This window comes from Electrophorus electricus, chromosome 3 (assembly GCF_013358815.1).
Source record: "Electrophorus electricus isolate fEleEle1 chromosome 3, fEleEle1.pri, whole genome shotgun sequence".
Lineage (NCBI taxonomy): Eukaryota > Metazoa > Chordata > Actinopteri > Gymnotiformes > Gymnotidae > Electrophorus > Electrophorus electricus.
Genome location: NC_049537.1, coordinates 28,504,731 through 28,532,445, shown reverse-complemented (window position 1 = coordinate 28,532,445; position 27,715 = coordinate 28,504,731). Strand labels below are relative to the sequence as shown.

At 48.4% G+C, this 27,715-nt stretch overlaps 1 protein-coding gene across 4 annotated transcripts in view; it reads left to right on the top strand.

The window, feature by feature from the left end:
- Positions 1-27,715, top strand: part of suco (SUN domain containing ossification factor) — a 40,409-nt gene that overhangs the window by 9,297 nt on the left and 3,397 nt on the right. For 2 of the 4 annotated variants that reach the window (XM_027025999.2, XM_027025998.2), the window contains exons 2-19: positions 8,209-8,317; positions 9,582-9,680; positions 9,854-10,209; positions 10,929-11,045; positions 11,300-11,435; positions 17,065-17,170; positions 18,673-18,800; positions 19,600-19,667; positions 20,135-20,242; positions 20,386-20,491; positions 21,309-21,329; positions 21,584-21,639; positions 22,716-22,807; positions 23,071-23,136; positions 23,964-24,047; positions 25,103-25,193; positions 25,634-26,827; positions 27,577-27,664. In XM_027025999.2, the coding sequence (XP_026881800.2) occupies positions 8,209-8,317; positions 9,582-9,680; positions 9,854-10,209; positions 10,929-11,045; positions 11,300-11,435; positions 17,065-17,170; positions 18,673-18,800; positions 19,600-19,667; positions 20,135-20,242; positions 20,386-20,491; positions 21,309-21,329; positions 21,584-21,639; positions 22,716-22,807; positions 23,071-23,136; positions 23,964-24,047; positions 25,103-25,193; positions 25,634-26,827; positions 27,577-27,664 (3,025 nt within the window). The remainder of the gene's footprint in view (positions 1-8,208; positions 8,318-9,581; positions 9,681-9,853; positions 10,210-10,928; positions 11,046-11,299; positions 11,436-17,064; positions 17,171-18,672; positions 18,801-19,599; positions 19,668-20,134; positions 20,243-20,385; positions 20,492-21,308; positions 21,330-21,583; positions 21,640-22,715; positions 22,808-23,070; positions 23,137-23,963; positions 24,048-25,102; positions 25,194-25,633; positions 26,828-27,576; positions 27,665-27,715) is intronic. The other 2 variants (XM_027026001.2, XM_027026000.2) reach the window with 2 other exon arrangements.

Below are 27,715 nucleotides of genomic sequence, written 5' to 3'. Positions count from 1 at the left end.
TTGTAAATAGTCTCATTTTTCCTCTTCTGTTTTTCATCAATTTCATTTTACTCCATTCTGAACTTATCGTTGACTCTGGTCTTGGCGCCGTCGACGTGTCACCCAGCCCTCTCAACATCATCGTCGTGAGACGTTAGGCTTTCGTTTTCTACACCTGTGATCTCAACTTTCAGCCAAGGTACACTGAAGGTACACTGAGTCTGAAACTCACATCGGCCAACATGTCACTGACTCTATAACTCGCAGCCACTCCACCCCACACCCCAGGGATGCTGCATGGAAGGTTTATGTCAGGTGAGTGGGATTTGATTCCTGTGTGCTGGCTCCGGATCTCCCAGCGCAGTGGGTGCAGGCTGCCCCAGCCTACATCCCTTTCCTGCTCCGAGCCAGTGACGTAGTGCTTTGATCCATCCTGGGCAGTGGCCTTCTTTTCTACCAGAGTGCTGGCTGTGTTCCTGTCAGCGCCGCTGTTCGTCCCCTCAGCCACGTGGCTCTGTACATGTCTCCAGAACCCCGGCAAGCCTCCTGGCTTGGTTTGGAGCTGTCTCTGGCTTTTCTTTATCTGCATTGTCTTTTTGTTCTCTCTCTCTCTCTCTCGCTCTCTCTCTCATAACATCTTCAGTGCATCTCAGTCTTGCACACAACTTCCGAATCCACACTGATTTGAAAACAGTCAGAGCTTCTATCACTTCAAAATGCAGCTGATGTTCACACTGGGTCAGTGCTGCCATTTCTCATTGCTGCGTGTGTTTGTGTTTGTGGGGCAGGATGAAGAGTGGCAGAAACTGCGTCTCAGTGCTATTTAAAGCCTAGCCTTTGCTGCATGTGGTCGCTGCCTGAGTTGAACGTCAGCAGCTTTTGTTCTTGCACTTGATGGCGTGCTCCTTTTTGGGCCAGTTCAGGCCACGTGCATTTGAAGTGCGCTGTTGTTAAGGTGCTCGACTTGTAATCGGAAGGTTGCTGGTTCAAGCCCCACCGCTGTTGCGCCCCTAAGCAAGGCCATTAACTCTCAATTGCTCAAGTTGCACTCAGTCATAATTGTAAGTTGCTTTGGTTAAAATCGTCAACTAAATTCCATGAATGTATATGTAAAGTATATCTGGACGTTTAGTGACTGCTCGCCAGTGCAGGTGCTCTCTGTTGTTCTGTTCTCTTTTGCGTACTTTCCAGGCTTTTGCATACATTCCGTGAACCAGCAGCGCAGTTCGAAGGCTTGACTCAGGGTCTCTTGAATAATGCAGGGAGAGATGATCGTTAAAGTGCGTCACGGCACAGCATGCGCACAGCAGGGCAGCTCGTCCTTCACTTGCAGAGCTGCTGACCACAGGACCTCTGTCACTGGAGCTGGAAGAGACGTCTCTGTGGTTGATGTAAACAAGCCCTATAGTGGTTTGGAAAGTTAATGAGGATCACTGACTTTTTAGAAGTGTAAAGGCCAAAAATCACGGGCATTTAAGGCTAGATTCCCTCATTAGTCAGGGCTACAGACTCGTGCTGCATTGCTGACTCAAAATCAGAAATCAATCTCAAAGATTTTCTTGCAGCACCAAAAGACTACATTTAGATTTAAAGTGAAGTTACCCTGGAAATGGAAATGTAATAAGGAAGCATGCAGTATTACCCATGTCCCTGCGTCTGGACTGGCAGTAGTGTTGCGTGGGCCCTCCAGCCTCTGTTGCATAGCACCACAGATATCTCTTTGAGCTCAGCTGGTGGGTGATGTTCTTTGCCCTTGGAATTGTTTACAGATATGGCACTCCTAAGAACAGCTTAAATAATATTTTCCACTAGTCCATCTGTTCCGTGTTCCTCAACGCAAACATTAGTCGCACCTGTAGTGACATCATCTAGGAACATGGTTGACTGCAGAACCGAGAGAGTTTGAAATCAAAGGCAAAGCTTTGTCCTTTTTCTGTATGTTGCTGTTAACAGATAATTAATACAAGAACTCTCAATTATATGTAACGAGATTGAAGACTTAAGACTTAAACAGAGCTCCTAATTCAAGAGTTTATGTTCATCTGATGGCACAGATTGTGCGTAGCTGGATGTCCTGTGATGTCATACTGCATGTTTAATGGGACCTGAACTTCTGGAACCTGAAAGATCAGATAAGGCTTTGCGTTTGCCTCAGTACATGAGATCATCCGTGCATTCATTGAAAAACAGAACTGCGACTCTGGTTTAATCACCTGTTGGAAAGAACCCTTGGTACCTTCTTGAATGCTAAGATGGCCCTTTTCCACCAATGAGGAACCAAACCATTGCAGTTCGCGCACCTAATTTTGAACCGTTTGGGGTATTTCCACCAGAATAATTAGATTCCGTAACACGAAAGATTTGTTGCCAGCTGGGACCATAAAATAGTAGTTTCTTTAGCATGGACCGTGATGACATGTGGGGGATGTTGAGTTGGAGTATTAAGGTTGGTGCGCAGAGCAGCTGGACGATGACATGATTTGCCATGTTGTGCTCAATGACATGCTAACAGACCAGCAAATCAGATGACTAGGGCTCTGAATTCAGTTACACCAACGCAAGTTGATTACGTTAACACTGCATGTAGGCTAGGTTTATTAATAATATATTTAATATTGTTATATTAACATTTAAAATCTGTTTTTTTTTCTGTTACTATTGTCCATCTCATCACCAATCCAAGCTAACTGTTTTTAATTTAAAAAAAAAACATCTGTACCAACAGCACAAATGATTGCAGGTAATCTATGCGCTCAGCTATCTTGTTCCGACTGTTTGCTTCAGTTGTGCACTGTACCACACCCTCCGTTGATGACACATCCTTGGTTCCAATAAAAATTTGTGCAAATATGGGCCAGTTCTTGGAATAGCTCCAAAGTTCCCAAAAGTGTGAACCGGAATGGTACGCTAACCAGAACGGAACCCGTTCCTTATTGGTGGAAAAGGGCTGTGACTGGTACCCAATATTGGATGGTGAGCAAATGCACCATCACCATGAACTTGTTCTTTGGTCTCCTCCCTAACTGAGGAATGGGGTAATAGAGCTGTCTTAAACAAGCCTGATCCCACAATTACAGGCTCCAGTCTAATACATTCTAATACCTGTTGAATGGGCAGTGGTAGCCCGGTGGGTAGGACTTTTGGGCTATCAGTTGTGGAAGATTGTGGGTTGAATCCTGGCCCTGCCATGCAACCACTGTTGGGGCCCGTGAGCAGTGCCCTTAACCTCTCGGCCTTGGGGGTGCAGTACAATGGCTGACCCTGCACTCTGACCCCAGCTTCCAAAAAAGTCCAAAAAGAAGCTGGGATATGCAGAAAAAAAGCATGTATATATCACAATGGCATTTTATCTGGCCTAGATATAATTGGTCTAATTAGTATCTGAACAGGATCTGTTTTATTCCAGTGTTCATATATAGGGAAATGTGGTAGACCTTTAGGTGGGATCTTGTCATCGTCGTAGACTCATGTTTGTTTTTTTTGTTTTTTGTTTTTCTTCTTCTTCCTAGCATTTAAATGTGTGATGAGCAATAACTTCCTGGTGTTTGGAATTGTGGCCTATGGATTTCTTTGTTTGTTTCTGTAAAATATTGTGATATTTGTAGCTTGTGTTTTTATTTTTAGACTCTTGTCTCACAAGAGAAATTTATGATCAGTTAAAAAACATCAGAACCTGTGTTTCTATAGCCAATACTATCTGATGGACCATATTTCTATTACATATTGGTCATCTCATATCTGTTCTTAGTATTTATGATGATTATATGGTGTGTTTGGTTTTATCAAAATAACTAAACATTCATTTTGCTGAAATGGCACCACAGTGGTTAAATTTTTCTGCTTTAAATCAAATAGAGCCTTCTAAGATTTTTGTATAGATAATACAGTACTGCATAATGCGTACATAGATAATACAGAACTGCATAGATATTGCATTGTACATTTACTGCATAGTATTGAGTAGATAATACAGTAATGCGTTACTGACTAGTGCTGTGACGTTATTGGCTCCTTTTCAAAATGGGATTTTAAGTGCTGTGTCAGTTTTAGATGTACAGTAAAAGCCTTTGATCATGAAGTGTGATGTTTGCCCTGGGGTTTGGAAGCTGTAGAACTGGTCTTGTAGTGGCTCTGGTGCTCTGAACAGGGGGAGAAAAAAAACGAAAAGCAAATCTTTATGTTGTCTAAGCGGCTGCTGGAACTCCATGGAGCCACTCGGCTAGGCAGCCCAAAAGAATGAACCCTGGCACGAATCCTGGCACAAGATCAGGTCATCTGTCATATTCAATAGCTCACTAGCTAATTGATGTCTCTCCTTCATTGTTTATCATTGTAGACCATTTTCTCTCACACTACCTGCCACGCAGCAGTAGATTCTGCCCAGGTAACCTGCCTTCAGTGCCTGATGCATCGGCCCTGGTCCCCACAGCTGACTGCTCCATTAAATATGGATGCAATGGAAACCACACACCAGTGTCAATAATGAATATGGAGAACTGGTGTTCACTAAAGCACTCGATGCACGTCCCTGAAAAACGAAAGGCGATTCTGTCTGTGTCTGTGCCAAGGGGAACCAAACAAGCTTCTTTTGCTTGCTATAAAAGTTTCGCAGCACCTTTTTTGTGTGGAATTGTAAAGTTTTGAAGTGGTTGTGAAACCGACCTCACTCACAGACGAAGCACTATCATTCTCATAACATATTATGGTTTAGGGCAAAACGTCTTTAAAACCCACCAACCACACAATCAAATGAAATTTATTTATATAATGCTTTTTACGACAGATGTCACAAAGCAGTTTTACAAATGGGTGGTCTGAGTTGGCCCTTTGCTGGTGCTCCAGCGAGACTTCACTTCTGGCTGGGCTACTGCGCTGCGCAGGCAACGATTAACTCCCGCCAGTTTCCCGCAAGCACCTCATCTGCAAGACAAGCAACAGAAGCCCAGATTTGCAGGCTGTCACCTTGGATCTCGCCACAGGAATTGGACAGAAGAGCCTGGGAGTCTGCTGTCCCAAATGGCCTTGGGTTCAGTCCTGTCCCTGAGTAGGGGGATAGCTGGCAGTGTCTAGAAGAAGACACAATCCTCTCAACCCACATAGTTTAGGCAGTGCTCAGAGTTCCACGGTTAATCGGCATGTAGTCGTTGTGCGACATGCTTTGTTCTCTCATGGAGAAAGGAAGGCCTGTGTGGTAGGCTGATTTTCAGAAGAGGGATGTGAACTCTGATTTGGTTTTGTTTTTTGTCCCTCCAGTTAAAACAGAATTATAAGGAGGTTTTAGTTGTTGCATGTAATTGTAGTATTCAATGCTTATACTGCAAAAAGTACAGCATGTACATGCATTTACTCTCTTGAATTGTATTATTTTTTTATTTTTATTTTTTTTCTGATTCTCTGTTACGAAATATTTTTGCTGCATGTAAAAAAATCCACGATAATTTTTTGTCACCGATTAATGTTACACTTTCCTGTAAGTCATGATGATCCCGGCTTGTACTGACACACTGTCAAGTCCAGTGTGGGTGGGTGCTGATCTGGATAGTTCAGTTCCTTGCCTCTTTTGAACTTCTGGTAGCTCAACCCATCTATTACTAGTTACTAGTACTAGTATTACTAGTTACTCAAGGTATGATGTGACATGCCACATAATCACATGAGCATGTCCATATACTTTTGGAACAAAGAATTTGTCCAATCCACAAATTGCCAGAAAAAATAATTAATAGTAATACTTAATAGTTATTATTTAATTCCATCGTAAGCAGTCACAGTCTAAGCTAGTCTAAACTGTGTCTGTTACCGTGCACCTGTTCTGTACAGTTTGCCGTAAACAACGGAACAAGTCTGAACAAATTGATATTAAAACATTTTTGTTTGATATGTCTCTGATATTCTCGACCTTATAAAGTCCATCAACTCTCAGCTGTGCAGGACGCCAGTTCCTCAGGAGCAGGGCTGTGGAAAACGCAAACTGTACCAAGTCTCCTCTGCTTCATTACACTTCTCAGTGCTTTGTAGCACTGATGTAGCGATAAACATGTCACTGTGCAATCCACAGGCTATCCATATGCATTTTCAAAACTGTTGCTTTTTAAATTAAAATGGAATATTTCTGAGTTAAAATGCATTTAGTCTATGTAGTTTAAAAGTAAACAAATATTAAAATAGTACAAACACAAACAGTACAATTTCAGCAGTGAGGAAGTGTGTATCATGTTTACTACATACATGAAATGTTTTGAATAATGGAGTTATAATGAGGTTTTGCTGATGGGGGATGTTGGTGTAATGACAACTATAGACTGTAGAGTTCTACAGACAACAAGAAACAAGAAAACAAAGGAATGCTCTCCAGGCTACTTTTAGTCAATGTCACACTAGTGATTTAAAAAAAAATTTCTTTCTGAACTGTCCTTTAACCTTGTTGACAAAGGAACAGGCCTTTGGTCTGGGCATCCTAAGGGCACCAGGTAAGTGTGACCTCCTGGTCTTCCGGTGAACCGTGTGCCATCTGAGGTGGCAAATGGCTCAAAGTTGGAGCACTAATTATAGTTTTTGCCTCGGCTAACCCATGGGACCATGTTGGAAGAGCTGTGTATGGATGGTGTCACATTTCTCTGAGCGGATCATTTGTTGGCACGGTCCTTGTTGCAGACGAGCATCCAAGCATGAGCAACACATGGAATCTAAAAATGAAGAACAGGGATTATATCACAACCATTTAACGTGAAACTGTTGAGACTTTTAGGGGAGTAATTTTACAGCTCTGGTATAATAAAGTGGGGGTTACAGTTGAATTGTCTGATGTTTTTCACCCAGTGACTGTGTGTTCTCTATATAAACTTGGGTGCTGACAGCATGTTACACCTGCTTCCGTTTGTGCAGGTATCAGGCCAGGTTTCAAGGTGAAGTTCTCAGTTTTGTGTGTGTGTGTGTGTGTCACAATAACAAGTCCAGCTGTTGTCGACAGCCATGTGATGCTTTTTAAAGATACTCTGATGGTGCTTGGTGGAAGAGTTGTGTTCTCACCCTTGTGCCCCACACACTGTGGTGCTGGGATTGTGATGGTGAAGCAGCTACTCAACCTGTAAGGTCAGCTGCACCCTGAGCTGTTCACTGTGTTGTCCCCCCTTTTACTATTTTGCCTCATATATGTGGGACATTTGATTTGCATTAATTTGGCCTAATTTAGAGTTAACAGGAAAGCTGCTGCTTTCAGCTGCAACTTCTGGTTTCCAAAGCAAGGCCTGCAAACACTGACTCATGTACTGAGAAGACCATACACCGTAGCTGACCAGAAGTCTTGATTTCATTCTTATTTCTCCAAAACTCTGAATGGTATTTGAGTTGGGCAGTGGAGGCCTGAATAAGGAAGTGAAACCCATACTTTCAGCACTGTACTGACTGTACGAGCAGATTTGATGTAGTAGCTGTTGGGAGACCAAGCAGACGTGTGTAAAGGGCTTCACTGGCCTGCCAGACTCTACGACTCCGTCTCTCTGACCATACCTCTGGCAGTTTGGCGCTCATGATAATATAATCAGTATTACATGATTAGAGCATCACACCAGTTAGTCCTAGCTTGAGTGATACCGGCAACGTCTCTCTCCTGTTGTTTTAACACCACAGAAACCTGTACACAACCAACAAACAAACAAAAAAGCACTTTTGTCAGTGTTTTTTGGGATTCTGGTACTATGTGGTTTGATGTTATCTGTTTAATACAGTGTTATGTTACTGGGGTGGGACTGAGAGGCATGCATTAAAGGAAAGCCTTCTCCTGCCTCTAAATCTCAAGGTTTTTGTTATGACAACACTGTTCAGGGCTGTGGAGATTTGGTGGTACCCTGGATGAGCAGTGAGTTGTAGACTCGCTGATCTCGTCTAATCTCATTCTGAAGCTTCTCGTTCAATAGAGCTGTTCAAATTCCACCATGCCTCGCCCCAAGGCAGCACCTGAAGGGACCGTCTGCCCCAAGGAATCTGTTTGCTCACAGTGACCAAGATTTACTGCCACCATGGTGGGGGAAGGGTTGTGGAGGGAGGGGTTTGTGCTGTAGGTTGGACTGGCACACATGCTTTGCAACTGATCAATGAATTGCACAGACGTCATTTAATTTTGTATTATTGCATTAATTTTTTGTGCGTGCGTATTTTTACATTTGTGGTTGCTGCAGCTTCTGAACTTTGTTGGTGCACTAATAAGTCTCTCCTGCGTACCTGCCGCAGGTCCCTCCGTCGTCATGTCTGGTGTTCAGAGCAGTCCTCTCCAGGTTCGGGTCTCGCTGCACGGGATGGCGGCCCTCAGACGGCAGTGGAGGCGAGGGCTCACGAGAAGGTGATGTATGGCCACAAAAACAAGTCAGCCCGATCCTTAGAACCCACACTTGAGCTGTATGCTTGCTATAAATGTAACTACTGCTAAGTGAGAAATAGGAATGAAATGTCAGCGTCGTCATAGTGCAAACCACGCCTCTCTTCTGAATGTCTTTTTATTTAAAAGAACCAAGTCAGTTTTGAAACCTCTCTGTGCCTCTGTTCTGTTTAGTCATGTAGTTAGTAGTGAGAGAGGGCAGTGAGGGTTTACCGTGGAAATACCTACTCTCTCAGGGTAAGCGTCATCTCAGTGCCTTGTGTCTCTGTATGTCGTCTAAACCCCATGTTTAAGAACTGGCTCCTGCTTGACTGTCACCAGGTTCATTCTGTATCGTCACCCACACTAAAGGCTGCAGTGTCCCGTCTCATCCCCACTAAAGATAGTGATGGCACTAAAAATATTTAACCTTTTCATGTATGCAGGCGCTGTTGTCTGCATTTCTCAGGGTTAAAGACTGACTAGCCAGTGTTTTTTTTGTTTGTTTTGTTTTTGTTTTGTTTGTTTGTTTGTTTTTAAACCAGTGTTTCCTGTGGTTGCTTTAAAGAGGCTGGTCTTAGCAGAAGCGGTTAGTGTTGGACTATATTAGGTCAGTTTAGAAAATTTGGGGCATTTAAGAGCGGATTGTAGTAGCATGTTTGCCGGCTAAACTAAACCAGCGTGGCAGTTGTTTGCCTTTTAAAGGCCACCTCCCTCTCTCTTGCTCGCTCGCTCTGTCACTTTTTCTTTTTCTCTTGCACTCTCTCATCATTTCTTTCTTGCTTGCTTTCTGGTTTTCTCTCACTTTCTTTCTCTCTCTCACTCTGTTTGTCTCTCTCTCGTGCCTTCTTAAACACACCCACACAGCATAATTTCTAACTTGGCTTTAAAGGATGTAATGTAAAGGTGCGCAAAGCTTGTAGGGAAGTCTTGATGCTGATGTCATATACTTTTTTTATAATCTATTTTAGTTTATCTACAGCATCTTATACCTGTACTGTCCACTCACTGGAAGGGTTGGTATACTATAAGCTATAAAGTTTCCAAACAGATGACTTCATATTCTAAATAAAGTATATCTTGTGCTACAATATCCCTCTCACAACTGGCAACGTGGCCCCTACAGGGTCTATGCTTAGATCATCCCTCAAACTCCTTAGCATAGCTGGTAGGTGTGGGTGTTTGTGGGTGGGTGTGTGGGTGTGGGTGTGTGCGCTGCGCTTTTAACCCATCTCGACTCCACCAGCAGGTCGAGGAGGAGCGAGCCGCGCTGCTGCTGTCCAGTGTCGGGGCAGAGATGGAAGAGCAGCCGTCAGCAGACGTCCCGGACGAATCCCGACATGCGCAGGTGCCTGAACGCCACCACTGCGTCTCGCCGCTTACGCGGTGTTGTCCTGTGGTCGGCTGGATTTCTGAAACTTTTGTATTTGTGCCTGACGTCTCATCCCTGCGTTTGTCTTCATTGGTCCTGTTTTTGTTGTGCAGCCTGTGATTGCTGAGCTGTGTCTCTCTCTTTGGTAGACTGTGAACGTTGTAGAGGAGCTGTTGGAAAGCATTCATACAGAGTCAGGGCAACCCGTCTCTGAACCAGAGCCCCATCCTGACCCGGAACAGCTAGCGCTCGACCCCGCACAAACCCAGGCTCCGCCTCTGCTCCAGACAGAGGCGGAGATTCTCCAGGCCATGCCTTCCCTGGACAAGGTGGAGTCTGCTGCTCTTACTGCCCCTTCCACTGAACTCCGCGATGAGCCACAGTCAGACCCCAACGTCGACGCCACCGTCATGGCCGAGCCTGACTCCGCCCCTGACTCAGCTCCACACCCTGCCCCAGGCCCAGCCTCAGCTACCTCAGACACCGCGACTGATGGCCCCTCCAGGTGAGGATAGCCAAGCCAGACCGAGACCAAGGACTGAGAACACACGGGAGAATTGGCTTTGTTGAATTGGCTTGACGTGTTGTCATATTATGAATTTAGTTGCTTTGATTACTGCTTCCTGCCTGGAGTCTGCTTATTTGCTCTCTCTGATGGTATGTTTCCAGAGAACGTCCGTAGTAGGTATTCACCCATTTCATCCATGAATTTCCTTTCAGTCCTCTGTTTCAGTCCTCCGCTTGGTGACGGCCTGTCCGTGTGTGTGTTCGTTCATTCAATATGTCCATTCATTTCTGGGTTTCCTAATGTACTTCGATCAGGGCTTTTCAGCTGCGTTCCAGTCTGTGATGGGACCTGCACTTTGCACTGTTCCTCATGGCTTGTGTCCTGGCTGGACTTCAGGGCTGCGCATGCTCTCTGAAATGCACCAGTGCATCAGACCCAGGCATCAGACCCAGGCATCAGACCTGGATCCTTCATTCCTGTGCTCACTCTGTGATAGGGCAACATCCACCAAACCTTATTTGCTCTGACTGCAGCAGTCATCTCCAGGACTTGCGTATCAACCTGCAGTCCACGCGAAAGATCTGTCTGGACCCAGCATAGGTTTTCTCTCTCTCGCTCTCTCTCTCCTTCTCTCCCTCCCACCCTCTCTCACTTGCATGCCCTCTCTCTCTCTCTCTCCCTGGTAAATGGCGTCTGATTTTTTTTTTTCCCCTCAGTGCATTAGAGATTGCCAGTCCTGGTGCCCCACTAAAGAACTCTAGTGCCAGTCAGTGTGAGCTGGGCTCCGTGGCCCTCTCCAGTCAGGCCCTTGCCCCTGGCGCCGCCCTCAGCAGGTGAGTACTGAGCATACGCTGGCTCTCTGCCACTTACCTGCTCATTACCTCATAACAGCCAGGTAATGGGATAACTGCGAGATAACCAGGCTGCAAGGAGACGGTAGACGCCCAACACGCCTCTGTCATCTGCTGCCCTATTCTGGCACTGAGAAACTGTGTCAAATCAAAATGAGGTTTCTCAGGAATGGGCACGTTTGTTAATGACACCCCAACCTCTCCCCCTCTGATACCCTGGCTGTCCTACTCTGTAGTGTGGAGGTGGAACCAGTGGATACTCAGGTCACAGGGACCAGTGCTGACCTGATCACCTCTCCGGACTCACCTGAGCTGGACCTCATGGAGCTGGAGCAGACAGTCAACACCTCACACCCCACAGAAGACCAGCAGGTGTGTGTTTGTGTGTGTGTGTGTGTGTGTGTGTGTGTGTGTGTGTACACAGACGTGTGTGTGTGTGTGTGTACACAGACGTGTGTGTGTGTGTACGCAGACGTGTGTGTGTGTGTGTGTGTGTGTACGCAGACGTGTGTGTGTGTGTACGCAGACGTGTGTGTGTGTGTACGCAGACGTGTGTGTGTGTGTGTGTGTACGCAGACGTGTGTGTGTGTGTGTGTGTGTGTACGCAGACGTGTGTGTGTGTGTGTGTGTACGCAGACGTGTGTGTGTGTACGCAGACGTGTGTGTGTGTGTACGCAGACGTGTGTGTGTGTGTGTGTACGCAGACGTGTGTGTGTGTGTGTGTGTGTACGCAGACGTGTGTGTGTGTGTGTGTGTGTACGCAGACGTGTGTGTGTGTGTGTACGCAGACGTGTGTGTGTGTGTGTGTACGCAGACGTGTGTGTGTGTGTGTGTGTGTACGCAGACGTGTGTGTGTGTGTGTGTACGCAGACGTGTGTGTGTGTGTGTGTACGCAGACGTGTGTGTGTGTGTGTGTGTACGCAGACGTGTGTGTGTGTGTGTGTGTACGCAGACGTGTGTGTGTGTGTGTGTACGCAGACGTGTGTGTGTGTGTGTGTGTGTACGCAGACGTGTGTGTGTGTGTGTGTGTGTACGCAGACGTGTGTGTGTGTGTGTGTGTACGCAGACGTGTGTGTGTGTGTGTGTGTACGCAGACGTGTGTGTGTGTACGCAGACGTGTGTGTGTACGCAGACGTGTGTGTGTGTGTGTGTGTGTGTACGCAGACGTGTGTGTGTGTGTGTGTGTGTGTACGCAGACGTGTGTGTGTGTGTGTGTGTGTGTGTACGCAGACGTGTGTGTGTGTGTGTGTACGCAGACGTGTGTGTGTGTGTGTGTGTGTGTGTACGCAGACGTGTGCGTGTGTGTGTACGCAGACGTGTGTGTGTGTACGCAGACGTGTGCGTGTGTGTACGCAGACGTGTGCGTGTGCGTGCGTGCGCAGGCGTGCGTGTGCGTGTTTATGCACAGACGTGCGTGTGCGTGTGCACAGACGCGCGCGTGCACAGACGCGCGCGTGTGTGCGTACGCAGACGTGCGTGTGTGTATGCACGTGCGTGCGTGTGTGTATGCACAGACGTGCGTGCGTGTGTGTATGCACGTGCGTGCGTGTGTATGCACAGACGTGCGTGCGTGTGTATGCACAGACGTGCGTGCGTGTGTGTGCACAGACGTGCGTGTGTGTGCACAGACGTGCGTGCGTGTGTGTGTATGCACAGACGTGCGTGCGTGTGTGTGTATGCACAGACGTGCGTGCGTGTGTGTGTATGCACAGACGTGCGTGCGTGTGTGTATGCACAGACGTGCGTGCGTGTGTGTATGCACAGACGTGCGTGCGTGTGTGTATGCACAGACGTGCGTGCGTGTGTGTATGCACAGACGTGCGTGCGCGCGCAGACGTGCGTGCGTGTGTGTGCGCGCAGACGTGCGTGCGTGTGTGTGCGCGCAGACGTGCGTGCGTGTGTGTGTGCGCGCAGACGTGCGTGCGTGTGTGTGCGCAGACGTGCGTGCGTGTGCGCAGACGTGCGTGCGCGCAGACGTGTGTGTGTGTGCACAGACGTGTGTGTATGCACAGACGTGTGTGTGTGTGCACAGACGTGTGTGTGTGTGCACAGACGTGTGTGTGTGTGTGTGTGCACAGACGTGTGTGTGTGTGTGTGTGTGTGCACAGACGTGTGTGTGTGTGTGTGTGTGTGCACAGACGTGTGTGTGTGTGTGTGTGTGCACAGACGTGTGTGTGTGTGTGTGCACAGACGTGTGTGTGTGTGTGTGTGCGCACAGACGTGTGTGTGCGCACAGACGTGTGTGTGCGCACAGACGTGTGTGTGTGTGTGTGTGTGTGCACAGACGTGTGTGTGTGTGCGCAGACGTGCGTGCGCGCGCACACTTGCGTGTGTATGCACAGACGTGCGTGTGCGTGTGCGCGTGCACAGACGTGCGTGTGCGCGTGCACAGACGTGCGTGTGCGCGCGCAGACGTGCATGTGTGTGCGTACGCAGACGTGCGTGTGTGCGTACGCAGACGTGCGTGTGTGTATGCACGTGCGTGCGTGTGTGTATGCACAGACGTGCGTGCGTGTGTGTATGCACAGACGTGCGTGCGTGTGTATGCACAGACGTGCGTGCGTGTGTATGCACAGACGTGCGTGCGTGTGTATGCACAGACGTGCGTGTGTGTGCACAGACGTGCATGTGTGTGCACAGACGTGCGTGCGTGCGTGTATGCACAGACGTGTGTGCGTGTGTGTAGGCACAGGCGTGCGTGTGTGTGCGCGCAGACGTGCGTGCGTGTGTGTGCGCGCAGGCGTGCGTGTGTGTGCGCGCAGACGTGCGTGTGTGTGCGCAGACGTGCGTGCGTGTGCGCAGACGTGCGTGCGCGCAGACGTGTGTGTGTGTGTGTGTGCACAGACGTGTGTGTCTGTGCACAGACGTGTGTGTGTGTGTGTGTGTGTGCACAGACGTGTGTGTGTGCACAGACGTGTGTGTGTGCACAGACGTGTGTGTGTGTGCACAGACGTGTGTGTGTGTGCACAGACGTGTGTGTGTGTGCACAGACGTGTGTGTGTGTGCACAGACGTGTGTGTGTGTGCACAGACGTGTGTGTGTGTGCACAGACGTGTGTGTGTGTGTGCGCACAGAAGTGTGTGTGTGTGTGTGTGTGTGCACAGACGTGTGTGTGTGTGTGTGTGTGTGTGCACAGACGTGTGTGTGTGTGTGTGTGCACAGACGTGTGTGTGTGTGTGTGCACAGGTGTGTGTGTGTGTGTGTGCGCACAGACGTGTGTGTGCGCACAGACGTGTGTGTGCGCACAGACGTGTGTGTGTGTGTGTGTGTGTGCACAGACGTGTGTGTGTGTGCGCAGACGTGCGTGCGCGCGCACACTTGCGTGTGTATGCACAGACGTGCGTGTGCGTGTGCGCGTGCACAGACGTGCGTGTGCGCGTGCACAGACGTGCGTGTGCGCGCGCAGACGTGCATGTGTGTGCGTACGCAGACGTGCGTGTGTGCGTACGCAGACGTGCGTGTGTGTATGCACGTGCGTGCGTGTGTGTATGCACGTGCGTGCGTGTGTGTATGCACAGACGTGCGTGCGTGTGTGTATGCACAGACGTGCGTGCGTGTGTATGCACAGACGTGCGTGCGTGTGTATGCACAGACGTGCGTGTGTGTGCACAGACGTGCATGTGTGTGCACAGACGTGCGTGCGTGCGTGTATGCACAGACGTGTGTGCGTGTGTGTAGGCACAGGCGTGCGTGTGTGTGCGCGCAGACGTGCGTGCGTGTGTGTGCGCGCAGGCGTGCGTGTGTGTGCGCGCAGACGTGCGTGCGTGTGCGCAGACGTGCGTGCGCGCAGACGTGTGTGTGTGTGTGTGCACAGACGTGTGTGTCTGTGCACAGACGTGTGTGTGTGTGTGTGTGTGTGCACAGACGTGTGTGTGTGCACAGACGTGTGTGTGTGTGCACAGACGTGTGTGTGTGTGCACAGACGTGTGTGTGTGTGTGCACAGACGTGTGTGTGTGTGTGTGTGCACAGACGTGTGTGTGTGTGCACAGACGTGTGTGTGTGTGCACAGACGTGTGTGTGTGTGCACAGACGTGTGTGTGTGTGTGCGCACAGAAGTGTGTGTGCGCACAGACGTGTGTGTGCGCACAGACGTGTGTGTGTGCGCAGACGTGTGTGTGTGCGCAGACGTGTGTGTGTGCGTACGCAGACGTGCGTGTGTGCGTACGCAGACGTGCGTGTGTGTATGCACGTGCGTGCGTGTGTGTATGCACAGACGTGCGTGCGTGTGTGTATGCACAGACGTGCGTGCGTGTGTGTATGCACAGACGTGCGTGCGTGTGTATGCACAGACGTGCGTGCGTGTGTATGCACAGACGTGCGTGTGTGTGCACAGACGTGCATGTGTGTGCACAGACGTGCGTGCGTGCGTGTATGCACAGACGTGTGTGCGTGTGTGTAGGCACAGGCGTGCGTGTGTGTGCGCGCAGACGTGCGTGCGTGTGTGTGCGCGCAGGCGTGCGTGTGTGTGCGCGCAGACGTGCGTGCGTGTGCGCAGACGTGCGTGCGCGCAGACGTGTGTGTGTGTGTGTGCACAGACGTGTGTGTCTGTGCACAGACGTGTGTGTGTGTGTGTGTGTGTGCACAGACGTGTGTGTGTGCACAGACGTGTGTGTGTGCACAGACGTGTGTGTGTGTGCACAGACGTGTGTGTGTGTGTGCACAGACGTGTGTGTGTGTGTGTGTGTGCACAGACGTGTGTGTGTGTGCACAGACGTGTGTGTGTGTGCACAGACGTGTGTGTGTGTGCACAGACGTGTGTGTGTGTGTGCGCACAGAAGTGTGTGTGCGCACAGACGTGTGTGTGTGTGCGCAGACGTGTGTGTGTGCGCAGACGTGTGTGTGCGCGCAGACGTGTGTGTGCGCGCAGACGTGTGTGTGTGCGCAGACGTGTGTGTGTGCGCAGACGTGTGTGCGCGCAGACGTGTGTGCGCGCAGACGTGTGTGTGTGTGCGCGCAGACGTGTGTGTGTGTGTGTGCGTGTGTGTGTGTGCACAGATGTGTGTGTGTGTGTGTGTGCACAGACGTGTGTGTGTGCACAGACGTGTGTGTGTGCACAGACGTGTGTGTGTGTGCACAGACGTGTGTGTGTGTGTGTGTGCGCACAGACGTGTGTGTGCGCACAGACGTGTGTGTGCGCAGACGTGTGTGTGTGTGCGCGCAGACGTGTGTGTGTGCGCGCGCAGACGTGTGTGTGTGTGTGTGTGTGTGTGTGTGTGTATACACAGATGTGCATGCACGTGTGTGTGTGTATACACACACAGACGTGCATGCACATGATAATGGGCATATCAAGCACTCAGTGTATTAGGGAAAGGGAATGATAGAATTTAAAACATCAGACTATCATGTGCCTTCCTGATGGGGAACGTTTTTGGCAAGTATTAGCCCCAGAATTTCCTGGTGAGATTTTGCTGTATATCACTGGGCAGATGTCCATGCTTCTAGCCTCCCTTCTCTTGGCCTCTCTTCCTTGTACTTCATTGTACACAAAGTGAAAAGGTTGGTCTCAGTTTTCTACAGGTGATGCCACACTGCTGGAGGACACGCGTGCACACACACACACACACACACACACACACACACACACACACACACACACTGTAATGGCTGTGGTAGGTATGCGTACCTGCTTCTCTGCCACAGTCATTGAGAGTGGAATGCAGTTTGTTAACATGGTGTCCTATCCTCAACAGCACAGCATCATTAATTAATTAACCAGAGATGGACAACTTCGAAATTATAATAAAAGTGTGAAGTATAAATGTGTTTAGATGCTTCACATCTCGAAACAAGTGTACATGCATTGCAATAGCATCAGAAAATCTCCCGGATAAAAGCCATGCATCCAGTGCACTTCCTTTGTGAGTGTGTATGTGAGTCTAATATGATTTAAGAGTTGCTTGTCTCCAGCTTGGAAGCCATGAGCACTCTTCCTCCCGGCACGTCTGTCCTCCTGGACAATGAGTGTCTCTTAAGTGACCTGTGCCGTCCTGTTTGTAGGCAGCTGACTCTGAAGCAGGGACGGACCCCCCTGTCCCCAGCAAAGAGGACATCCCCACCTTTGACGAGTGGAAGAAGAAAGTGATGGAGGTGGAGGAGAAGAAAAGTGGGAACACTTCACCAGAACATGCACACGCGCGCGCACACACACAAGCACATATGCACACAGTACTGGATGCCAGTCCAGTGAACATTCATGTCTATGTGAAGTTCTGAGTGAGTTCTTTAGTACACTTGAGTGCTCATTCGTGTGCTTCCCTTTCTACAACCACATAGCTGTGCTGATGCTCATTAACCATCAGGGTTAAAATGTAATATCCACAGTGGACCAGTGTCAGTGACCCAGTACAAAACATGCTTCATGGTAATGGTAGTTCTGTATGGGATGTGGTAATACATGGCATTTTCTCCCTACTAACGTGGCGTGCAGAGGTTGTTGTCCTGCATCTCCCAATGCTTCTGGTGGTTTGCTTTGCAAGTCTACTACATCGTACTTGTACTAGTACTACTGCTATATTTCAGGTATATTACAGGTATATTTTACACACAACCTCGTCATCCGTCTTGAGCTGTAGGGATCTATGGTTGATTGCACATGTTAACATGCCCCCATGAGATCACTGATATGTGTAGCCTATTTTTCTTTTACTATACTTTTTTATATTGCTTAAAAAACTGTTGTTGGTTAATAGTTAAACGGTTAATTTGTGCATAGTCTGTCTCTGTGCCTGTCTGTCTATTTTCTGTTTTCTTTATTGAAACACCAATGCTTCTCTTGGTCTTCGGCAGTCTCTCCATCACTCTTCCTAACCCTCGTCTTTGACAGTCATATATATGAGAGACGGCTGGCTTGTCATGAAGGACTAGCCTGATCCACTAACACACAAGGCTTCTCTGGAGGCCTGTTTACCAGCACTGTTTATGTAGTTATGAGGTATACAGTGTACACTGACTAATACTGTAATGGGTTTGCAAACAGATATTGATGATGGATGATCCATTAGTTCAGGTTGGTGCATCACACATTACAAACATGAATCCCAGTTTTGTGTAATTTATTAGAAAACAAATAAATAAAAACTTGCCTTGCTTTGTATCAAAAATGATTGGGATCATGTCACAGTCAGGTCAAGGTATTTAATTATTCTTTTCTGTTCACCTTTAGTTAGGTTATTGTGTCACGGAACAGGACATCTGAACAGAATAAGAAATGGAAAGACACCCCCCCTCCCCCAGATCTGTTAAGGGAACTGTTGTTACTCTAGTTCAGCTGAGACAGCCACAGGACACGGAGGCCTGAGTGCTAGACGGCTGGTGGGAACTCTGTAGTAAATGTGGTCACACATTAACCACTGACTAACTTCTCAGAGCTCTCCCTTCACTAAAAGCTTTTGTTCGTTGTGTCTGCAAACACAGTTAAGTGAAATCCCACATTTATGGGATACACTTACCTGCACACACAGAAATTGCTACATACAGGTATAGGTATTTCGGAAAGGATGTCTGCATACGTGTGTACATACTGAGCCATTCAAGAATAAATCACAATAAGATCAAATAAGGCACCCAAAGAGATTTTAACCATGAGTGGAATTCTTCTTGTTCCAGGTCAGTCTCTGCACTCCTCGTCCAACGGCAGCCCCCAGCCAGGCAAGAAGATTCAGAAGAACTTTAAGAATAACTACGCATCAGTGGAGTGTGGGGCCAAAATCCTCGCAGCCAATAATGAAGCCAAGGTAGAGAGCAGGGTAGAGAGTCTAAGGTCCAGCACAGTGCAGGGTAGAGGAGCTAGGGTCTAGGGCCAGCAGAGGGCAGGGTAGAGGAGCTAGGGTCTAGGGCCAGCAGAGGGCAGGGTAGAGGAGCTAGGGTCTAGGGCCAGCAGAGGGCAGGGTAGAGGAGCTAGGGTCTAGGGCCAGCAGAGGGCAGGGTAGAGGGGCTAGGGTCTAGGGCCAGCAGAGGGCAGGGTAGTGGAGCTAGGGTCTAGGGCCAGCAGAGGGCAGGGTAGAGGGGCTAGGGTCTAGGGCCAGCAGAGGGCAGGGTAGAGGAGCTAGGGTCTAGGGCCAGCAGAGGGCAGGGTAGAGGGGCTAGGGTCTAGGGCCAGCACAGTGCAGGGTAGAGGAGCTAGGGTCTAGGGCCAGCAGAGGGCAGGGTAGAGGAGCTAGGGTCTAGGGCCAGCACAGTGCAGGGTAGAGGAGCTAGGGTCTAGGGCCAGCAGAGGGCAGGGTAGAGGAGCTAGGGTCTAGGGCCAGCAGAGGGCAGGGTAGAGGAGCTAGGGTCTAGGGCCAGCAGAGGGCAGGGTAGAGGAGCTAGGGTCTAGGGCCAGCAGAGGGCAGGGTAGAGGGGCTCGGGTCTAATCCAGACATGCTCTGAGGGGGAGGAAAAGGGGGCATGGGAGAAGATAGTCAGAATACCAATGAGACAATGACACAGTCCAGGCATATAAAGGCATTGTTACAATTTAGTTATGTGCACATTTAAATGTGTGTCAGTGGAATTGTCTAACTGCGTGTATGTGCGCGATTTCTTCATCTTCAGAGCACTCCTGCCATTCTAATGGAGAATATGGATCTGTACATGTTGAACCCCTGCAGTAATAAGATCTGGTAAGTCCCTCCAGCTAGGCTGAGCACTACCTCTGCTCACAGTGAACTGGACTACTGAAGCCCAGCAGAAAATGAGCATGTGAGATTCATGTATTAATCTTTCTGTGAAATGTTGGGGGGGGGGGGGTTATTCTGTATCCAGAGCTTCCCTATGTCCTTCACCTGTTTTTCTCTCAACACGTGCACCTGTATAAACATGCACATGCAAACACTCTCACGTAGTCTTCTTGCAAGCTGGCCCAGCTGCTGAGCTACACACAGTACGCACCTGCACATGTGTGACAGTGCAGCCAATGATATTTATATCACCAGATGGGGTCAATGGGAACTTGCAGCACGTGTATTCTGGGCATATAAATTAGGTGTGAAAAGTGACCTTGTAAAGCTGTTTTGTCATCTTATGCCCCTCACCCCCACCTCATAATCCCACCCACCTCCAAACCCTCCCCATGCATTTGTGCTTTCAGGTTCGTCATTGAGCTCTGTGAGCCAATCCAGGTGAAGCAGCTTGACATTGCGAACTTTGAACTCTTCTCCTCCACACCAAAAGACTTTCTGGTGTCCATAAGTGACAGGTATGAGAACAGCAATCTGCAACTGTATTATGTCTTTCTTTTTTTTCTTTTTTTTTTCCCATTCGCTTTCTCACCTGTTTCTCTCTCACTCTTACACACACTCGCTCGCTCTCTCTCTCTCTCTCTCTCTCCCCCACTGTCAGGTACCCAACCAGCAAATGGATCAAGCTAGGCACATTCCATGCGCGGGACGAGCGCACAGTGCAGAGCTTCCCTCTGGACGAGCAGCTCTATGCCAAATACGTCAAGGTAAAGTTCATAGGCCCAAACGTGAGGCTGCCTCCACTACCTAGGTGCTCCCCTACGAGGATGGCGGGACGCTGCGCTGGCCCGTGGTGTCTTGTTCCTCCTGCTTGGCCTCTGTGCCCCTCGTTTGAGAGGGTCTGGCGTGTTTCCGTTACCTAGCTGTGCTCCTGGCCGCCATGTTCTTCTGCTGCTTTTCCATGTGCCCGAGTAGCAGTAGAGGGCACAGAAGGTGGCTGTGGTCAGGGACAAGCTATTGTCTAGCTGTCCCTAAGGACATGGCTACGGAGTGTGTGTGTGTTTGTGTGAGAGTTAAAAGGACCCTGTTTATTGTGGATGGTAATTTGACAAGCATCTGAGTCACACTGACTTGTCTGCGGCTGTAGTTGGCAGTGCATGACATCATCGTGGTCCTCTTGTTTCACTTGTTCCTCTTGTTGTGTTCTGTGCTTTCTCTTTTGTTCTGGAAGTTTGTCATACTTAAGTGTGACTCATTTTATTAAATCATTATTTGTTTGTGTGTGTGCATGTGAGCATGTCAATTATGAAAAAGTGAAACCCAATTTATTATGCTGGGGAGTGTTCTCTGTGGGCTTGTGCCTTCATAATCTGCTTTGCTACTTAATGCAGTGGGGGTCTCTCTCTCTCTCTCTCTCTCTCTCTCTCTCTCTCTCTCTGCTTAGTCTTTCAAGTCTTAAACACAGGTATGTTTGAGCTTAGGTCTGACCTGAAGTCTCTTTGTTTACTGATTTATTTATTTATTTTTTTATTTTCCTCTCTCTCTCTTTCTCTCTCCCCTTCTCTGGTCTTTGTCTTGCCTCAGATGTTCATCAAGTACATGAAGGTTAGCATTCTCCTCTCTCGGCCATTTTAAATATACACCAGTGTGAGCCTTTGGTGGTAGGACCCAAGTCCCAATACGCTTGATGCCGTCACGTTTTCACACGCGTGCGCACAATTGCTTCCACACATTCTGTTTCCTCTCACTGCTCTGTACAAACGCGTCACTCTGGCTGTGCTTGGCTGGGATGAGGAGGTGGACGTCCTGCAGTCCCTCTGTGTTAATGCTCTGGCCCCTCTCTCTCTCCCTCTCTGTAGGTTGAGCTGCTCTCTCATTTCGGATCCGAACATTTCTGCCCCCTCAGCCTCATCAGGTGATTAGGCAGACTTTTTTTTTTCTTTGGTTGTTGGGCCTGTTTCAAGTATGTCTTTTTATGTTTTTTAGGTTGAGCGGATTGGTAGTAACTACATACAAAATACAGTAGTATCTCAGTTGGGGAGGGCACACATTTTGTTTGAGATCTTCTGAGCAGGGAAGTGTATGTGTGGCTGTTACTGCTGCACAGTGTCAAGCCCCATACCCAGTGGTTTCATGGCATTACAGTTATCTTGGTGGTCCTATTTGTGGTCCTTAGTCTAGTCCAAAAACATTTGTTAAGTAGTGTTCTTGGATAATCTTTTAGACACAGTATGTAAGTGAGAGCTGAGGAATCTATGAATAGGCCTTCATAGTGAAGGGTGATTTTCCCCTTTGGGGGTTTATTAGAGGTGGTGTTAGGCTTGAGTTCATTTTTGGCTGTGGGAGTTGGTCTGTTCGCCTTGGCAGAACAGGTAATGTGGGTTAGAGGCCAGTGCAGTGGCCAAGCCTGAGGCAAAGCAACAGCAACACACTCGCACTCACACTATAAAGCAGTTCTTTTATGTACTGTTGGAGGGTGGCTATGGAAAACAGGAAGACCAGCTCTCCTCTAATGACATGCATGAGCCTCAGACCTGTAGCTTCTGAGTCACTTCTGATCTGCTTTGGAAACATGAATTCAGTTCCTGAGCATTTTCAGGTCTGTGTTCAAACAGCTTTATTCTTGTCCTAAAAATCTGAGCTGCTTTTTTTTTTTTTTTGTTTGATACCACATTCATCAGAGGTCTCTCCAGCCTCCCCAGGTGAATAAACGTCCCTCTTACATAAACTCCTTAAAAAAGGCAAAATCTTGAAATGTGGCATTTTGGATGAAGGATTTTCTGATATAAAGGCTGTGAGACCCTATAGGTGAGTTGCAAGAAATGTAGCGATCGATCTTTCAGCTAAAGGAAATCTTGAACATAAATGCGCGTGCCCCTGCTTGTAGTGGTGCCAGCTGCTTTGGTGAGATATTGTATGGGACTAAGCATCTGTAATGCATGGATCCCTGCCACTCCCTCTTGATCCATCTCCTCTCTCGTGCTCTCTCAGGGTGTTTGGTACCAGTATGGTGGAGGAGTATGATGAGATCGCAGACTCCCAGTACCCCTCAGAGAGGGTCGAGTACCTGGATGAGGACTACGGTATGATGACCTCCCCTTTGTCTTTGTGTCTTTCAGCAGTGTGTGTGTGTGTGTGTGTGTGTGTGTGTGTGTGTGTGTGTGTGTGTGCGCATGCATGTGCGCGCGCCATTTGGTTCGCTAAATAGGATGCTACTTCCGTATTCCCTAAACCACAGGCAGCGTACATCTAACTGGATTTGTTACACATATTACACATCTTGCATATTACAGCAGTAGCGGCCATACTGAAGCTGTTCTCTTAACTCCAGACCTCCATTTCACAGATTACCCCCGGGGCTACCTTCCCACCGAGGACAAGCCATCGAAGAACCTCCTGGGCTCTGCCACAAGTGCGTACCTCCTGTGTTCCCTCTGCCTGGTGGATTCCACCTTCTCAGAATGCACCTGTTGGGTACTGGCCAGCTTTGGGGACAGAGTGATGACCGGGTGTCTCTAGTACACCTAAAGATGTCGGGTCCCTGTAACAGGCTGGTGGTGTTGGTATCTTGAAGGCCATCATGTGGGAATAAGAATCATTGTTGAGGGTTTTTTGATTTCTCATATCTTCAGGTTCAGTCTAGAGACAGTGGCTGATGACTCTTTCCTGCTTTTGGACTGTGAGCTGAATTGGTTCATGGTAGTGCTTTCAACGGGAACTATATGAGCTGGAAGGCAAGACGTTGGATGAGTTTGTTCAAGTATACACCCAGTTTAGTGGAAATTTATAAACCACTAAGATGTGTTGTGCTCCAAGTTAGCACTCTAGAAATGTAGTCCTTGTCCAGCTGCCTGGCATTCTGGCCTTGTTGCTTCAATGGTTTTGCATTGCACAGTGACTGCCTGTTCCAAAATGATGCAAGAAATATGCACAACACTGTATACACACACACACACACACACACACACACACACACACACTGCATGTGCTGCTGTGGGGGGACTGAACTCTTATTGCCTTATGTTGTTTAGCTCTGCTTAACAGGGGCCCCCATGTCAAAGTTAATGAGCAGTGGTCTGAAAAATTATGCACAACAAAGGGGTGTTCGCCATCAGATCTTCCTGTGGCTGCCCACCTACATGGCCATATCTACAGCGCGTGTGTGTGTGTGTGTTCGTTCAGTATGGTTTTTGTAGGCCAGTGTTTTTAATCACAGCTGTGCTTCTTCCTTCTTTGCAGATGCCATCCTCACTATGGTCAACAACATTGCTGCAAATGTCCTGGGTGGAAAACCAGAGCTTGAGGATGGAGCACAGATGAATGGTACAATATAATGGTTTTCTCCTCAAACCCCCACTGATTTCCCCCTGCAAATAGCCCAACCGGCCTGGGTAACCCTGCAAACACAGTCCAAACAACCCGAATGACCCTCCAAGCGCAGATTCAAGAATCAGAGTGCCAGGACAGACACAGTGCTAATGGCCACCATTTATTACAGCTTTACCGCTGTCTTTTCATTTCAGCCAAACTGAAGAGTAAAAAAAAAAAAAAAATTGATATACTGCATGGAACAATGAGTAGTGTTTTACTGTATGATCAGTATGTGAGAAGTAGGCGCAATGTTTGCTCAGGCAATAGTCAAAGGCAAAGCTGCTTCTCTCACTGAGCAAATAAGCCTTGAGCCAGGAGTGATCAGGAGGGACTTGGCTTGGTGTTTCACTCAGCCAAACCACATTGTGGCGTGTATTTTACTGACTTGTGGGTTTAGGTCTTTACCATTAGTTTTCCTCATTTATATTTACATTTATGGCATTTGGCAGACAAAAGTGCTTTGTCATCTACTCATAGAATGCATGCTATATGGTAGGGTTAGGGTCAGAGATGCTGTTGAACTGGAGTCCTGCCAACAACCAGGAAGTTTATTCCTCTGTTTTTGACACCTTAAGCAGTTTTGGCTAGTAGGTGTGTAAACTTTGAGTGCTGGTGGTCCATCGGCTTATTCTGGTGTTGTCCTGCTGTTTCCGATTAAGAAGTGCTGTTGCCCGTTTTCATGCTGTCCTGTTCTGGGGGTGCTTCCCTGCTGTCTCTGCTTTTTTTCAACATGTGTTCAGTCTTGATTGATGGGGTCGATGAACAATAAGCCTCTTTGTTTGTGTGTGGGTGTGAGAAAGGGGGTCTGTGCTGAAGCCACACGCTCAGCAGTGGGCCGTGACTTTGATGTGTGTACTTTCTCTCGCACTCTGCGTCCCGTTTCCACTTACTGCTCAGTGTGAGTCTAAATGTCCCTGTACATGGTGTCTTCGTGGCATCTTCATGGTTGGTCTGGGTTCCACTTTTACTCTCTCAGTATATTAGTGAGTTTGTTTGGTCTCTTGCAGGGAATATGTCTTCAGGGACAGAAAATGGCACAGGTCTATCGACAGAGACCATATTCACACCAACACCCACCCCCACAGAGCAGCAAGCAATGTGCGTATATATATACACACACACACACACACACACACACACACACACACACACACACACACACACACATGAGTGAGTGTGAGTGTGTGTGTGTGTGTGTCATTTAATCATTTAATGCTGCCAAATCCTTGCTCAATACTCAGCCACAGGTATAATGCTTTCCGGCTCAAACTAGTCAGTGTTTGTTCACATAGCGAGCCAACAGTTCAGCTCCATGTCTAAAAATAAGTGAAATAAAGTCTGCAATGTCCTGCCTCTTTTTTTAAACTTACACATAACACAGCCATGTTTAATATGTAATAGAAATGTAGTTTATTTTTATACAAACCTGTAAGTCCTCTAGTGAAGTGAGTGCACAGCAGTTTTTTTTTGCTTCCAGTTGTCATGCTTGTTCATCCGATCCCGCGCCCAGAGTGCTCATGTTCTTCCTGCTTTCCCAGTATGCACACTTCAGAGCTGGATCCCACTCTTGTAAAACCCGATCCAGAAGTCCCCATTTCCGAGTCCCCGTCAGCGCCGGCCCCCGAGGAGAACCGCGTTGTTATCCTCATTGAGGAAGAGGAGGAGCCAGCCACGCCCACGGTGACACTGTTGGAGGGAGATGACGAAGAGGATAGGAGGAGGGAGGAGGCATGGAAGAGAGAGCATGGAGTCTATTGTGGCCACCTGTCTACCCTGTCATGTCTGGCCAGCCTTCACGAGCACCTCCACCTCTACTGCTCGGCCGCCCTCGCCCTGCAGAGAGACCGCCAGAGCCACGGCCACACATGCACCCGCCTGCAAACGCCACTACACAGACCCTACCCTGTGCCCACCCCCACCCAGACGCCCTCCCCACCCTCCGAGAACCTTCCAGAAGAGGAGGAACCGGCACAACCGCAGGATGAGGGGCTCAGCCCTACCGACTTGACCCCTGCACCTGCACGACCCGTGGAGTCTGGGGCGGAGCCTGTCCCTGACACCGTCGTCCTGGAGCCCAGCCACACCTCTCCTCTTCCACCTCCCAGCTTCTCCGACATCTCTACACCCACTCCTGTTGTAGACATTCCAGAAACCCTCCCTACGGGCGAGCCCCAGAATGGCCAGGCCCCGTACCTGGAACACGTCCATGAGATGGCCACTACTCCCCACGGCAGCATCAGTGACTGCCTCAGCCCCACCCCCACCGCCTCCGTCCTTGTTCCTACCTCCGAGCTTCCAGAACCTGAGACGAACCCCCCAATGTCTGAGCCTCCCGCACCCACCATAGAACAGCCACTGCAGCCTCTTCCCACGCACACCCAGCCCACCGACATCCCACCCCCAACCGAGCTCCCTATGCCCAGCCCCGAGGCTTCAGAACCTGACCGAGCTACAGGGCCGGAGGACCTTCAGCAGATGGTTGACTCGTCCCAGGAGGAGCCGGTGGAGGACCTACTGCTCAGCGTGGCGGCCGGTCAGGGCGGACAGCAGCGCGCCGCTACCGACTTCTATGCTGAGCTACAGAACGCGTCCGAGCCGAGCCATGGCAATGGTAACCAGGTGCACGGCTCCAACCAGAAGGAGTCTGTCTTCATGAGGCTAAACAACAGGATCAAAGCCCTGGAGATGAACATGTCTCTCAGCAGCAGATACCTGGAGGAGCTTAGCCAGAGGTCAGGCTCCATTTTTTTCTTCTCTCTCTCTCTCTCTCTCTCTCTCACTTCACACACACACACACACACACACACACACACACACACACACACACGTGTTTCATTCATGACATAATTTTCAATGCACAGTATGTCTTGCGTCAGAGACAAGCTGGGTCATGGGTACTCATTTTAGGGTTTTGTTTGTGCTGCTATGATAGAATTTATAAGTCACAGATACAAAGCAGTATGATTTCTCTCAGTAATATACAGTTGGTTTGTTGGACAGCCAGCTAGGGAAAGGATTGAGACACAGTGACTTCACCAGTCTTCAGCCTAATAAGAAAAATTAAAACTGAAAATTAACTTGTAAGTAATTTAATGTAGTTTTTCTGATTAATTTCTTCCTGTGGATCCGAATTTTCCTTCATAGCAGCCGTTGCTATGTCAGACTATTCTGAATACAGCAGCACCACTTTCACCTAAATAACATCCAATCAACAGTGGCCCTGAGGTCAGAAACTGACCAATGATGAACGGGATGGAGGTTGACTAATAAACTGCATGGCAACAGATGGAACAGAGTCTGTAAATTATAAAATGTACCTACAAGATGTGTGACACTGATAGTGATTTTCTAATAAAGAAGCTGGTGATCGCATGCACACACACTTGTTTATTTAATGATATTTCCTACTTATTTGAAGTGTGATTGGCTGGTTTGTGCTCTTGTGTGGTGTTATTGATTGGTCTCATTTGCTGTCACTCAGGTACCGAAAACAAATGGAAGAGATGCAGAGAGCCTTTAATAAGACCATCATTAAACTGCAGAACACTTCCAGGATTGCAGAAGAGCAGGTGATTAGCATCAGATACATGTTAAACTGAAATGGCATCCATAGATTTGAA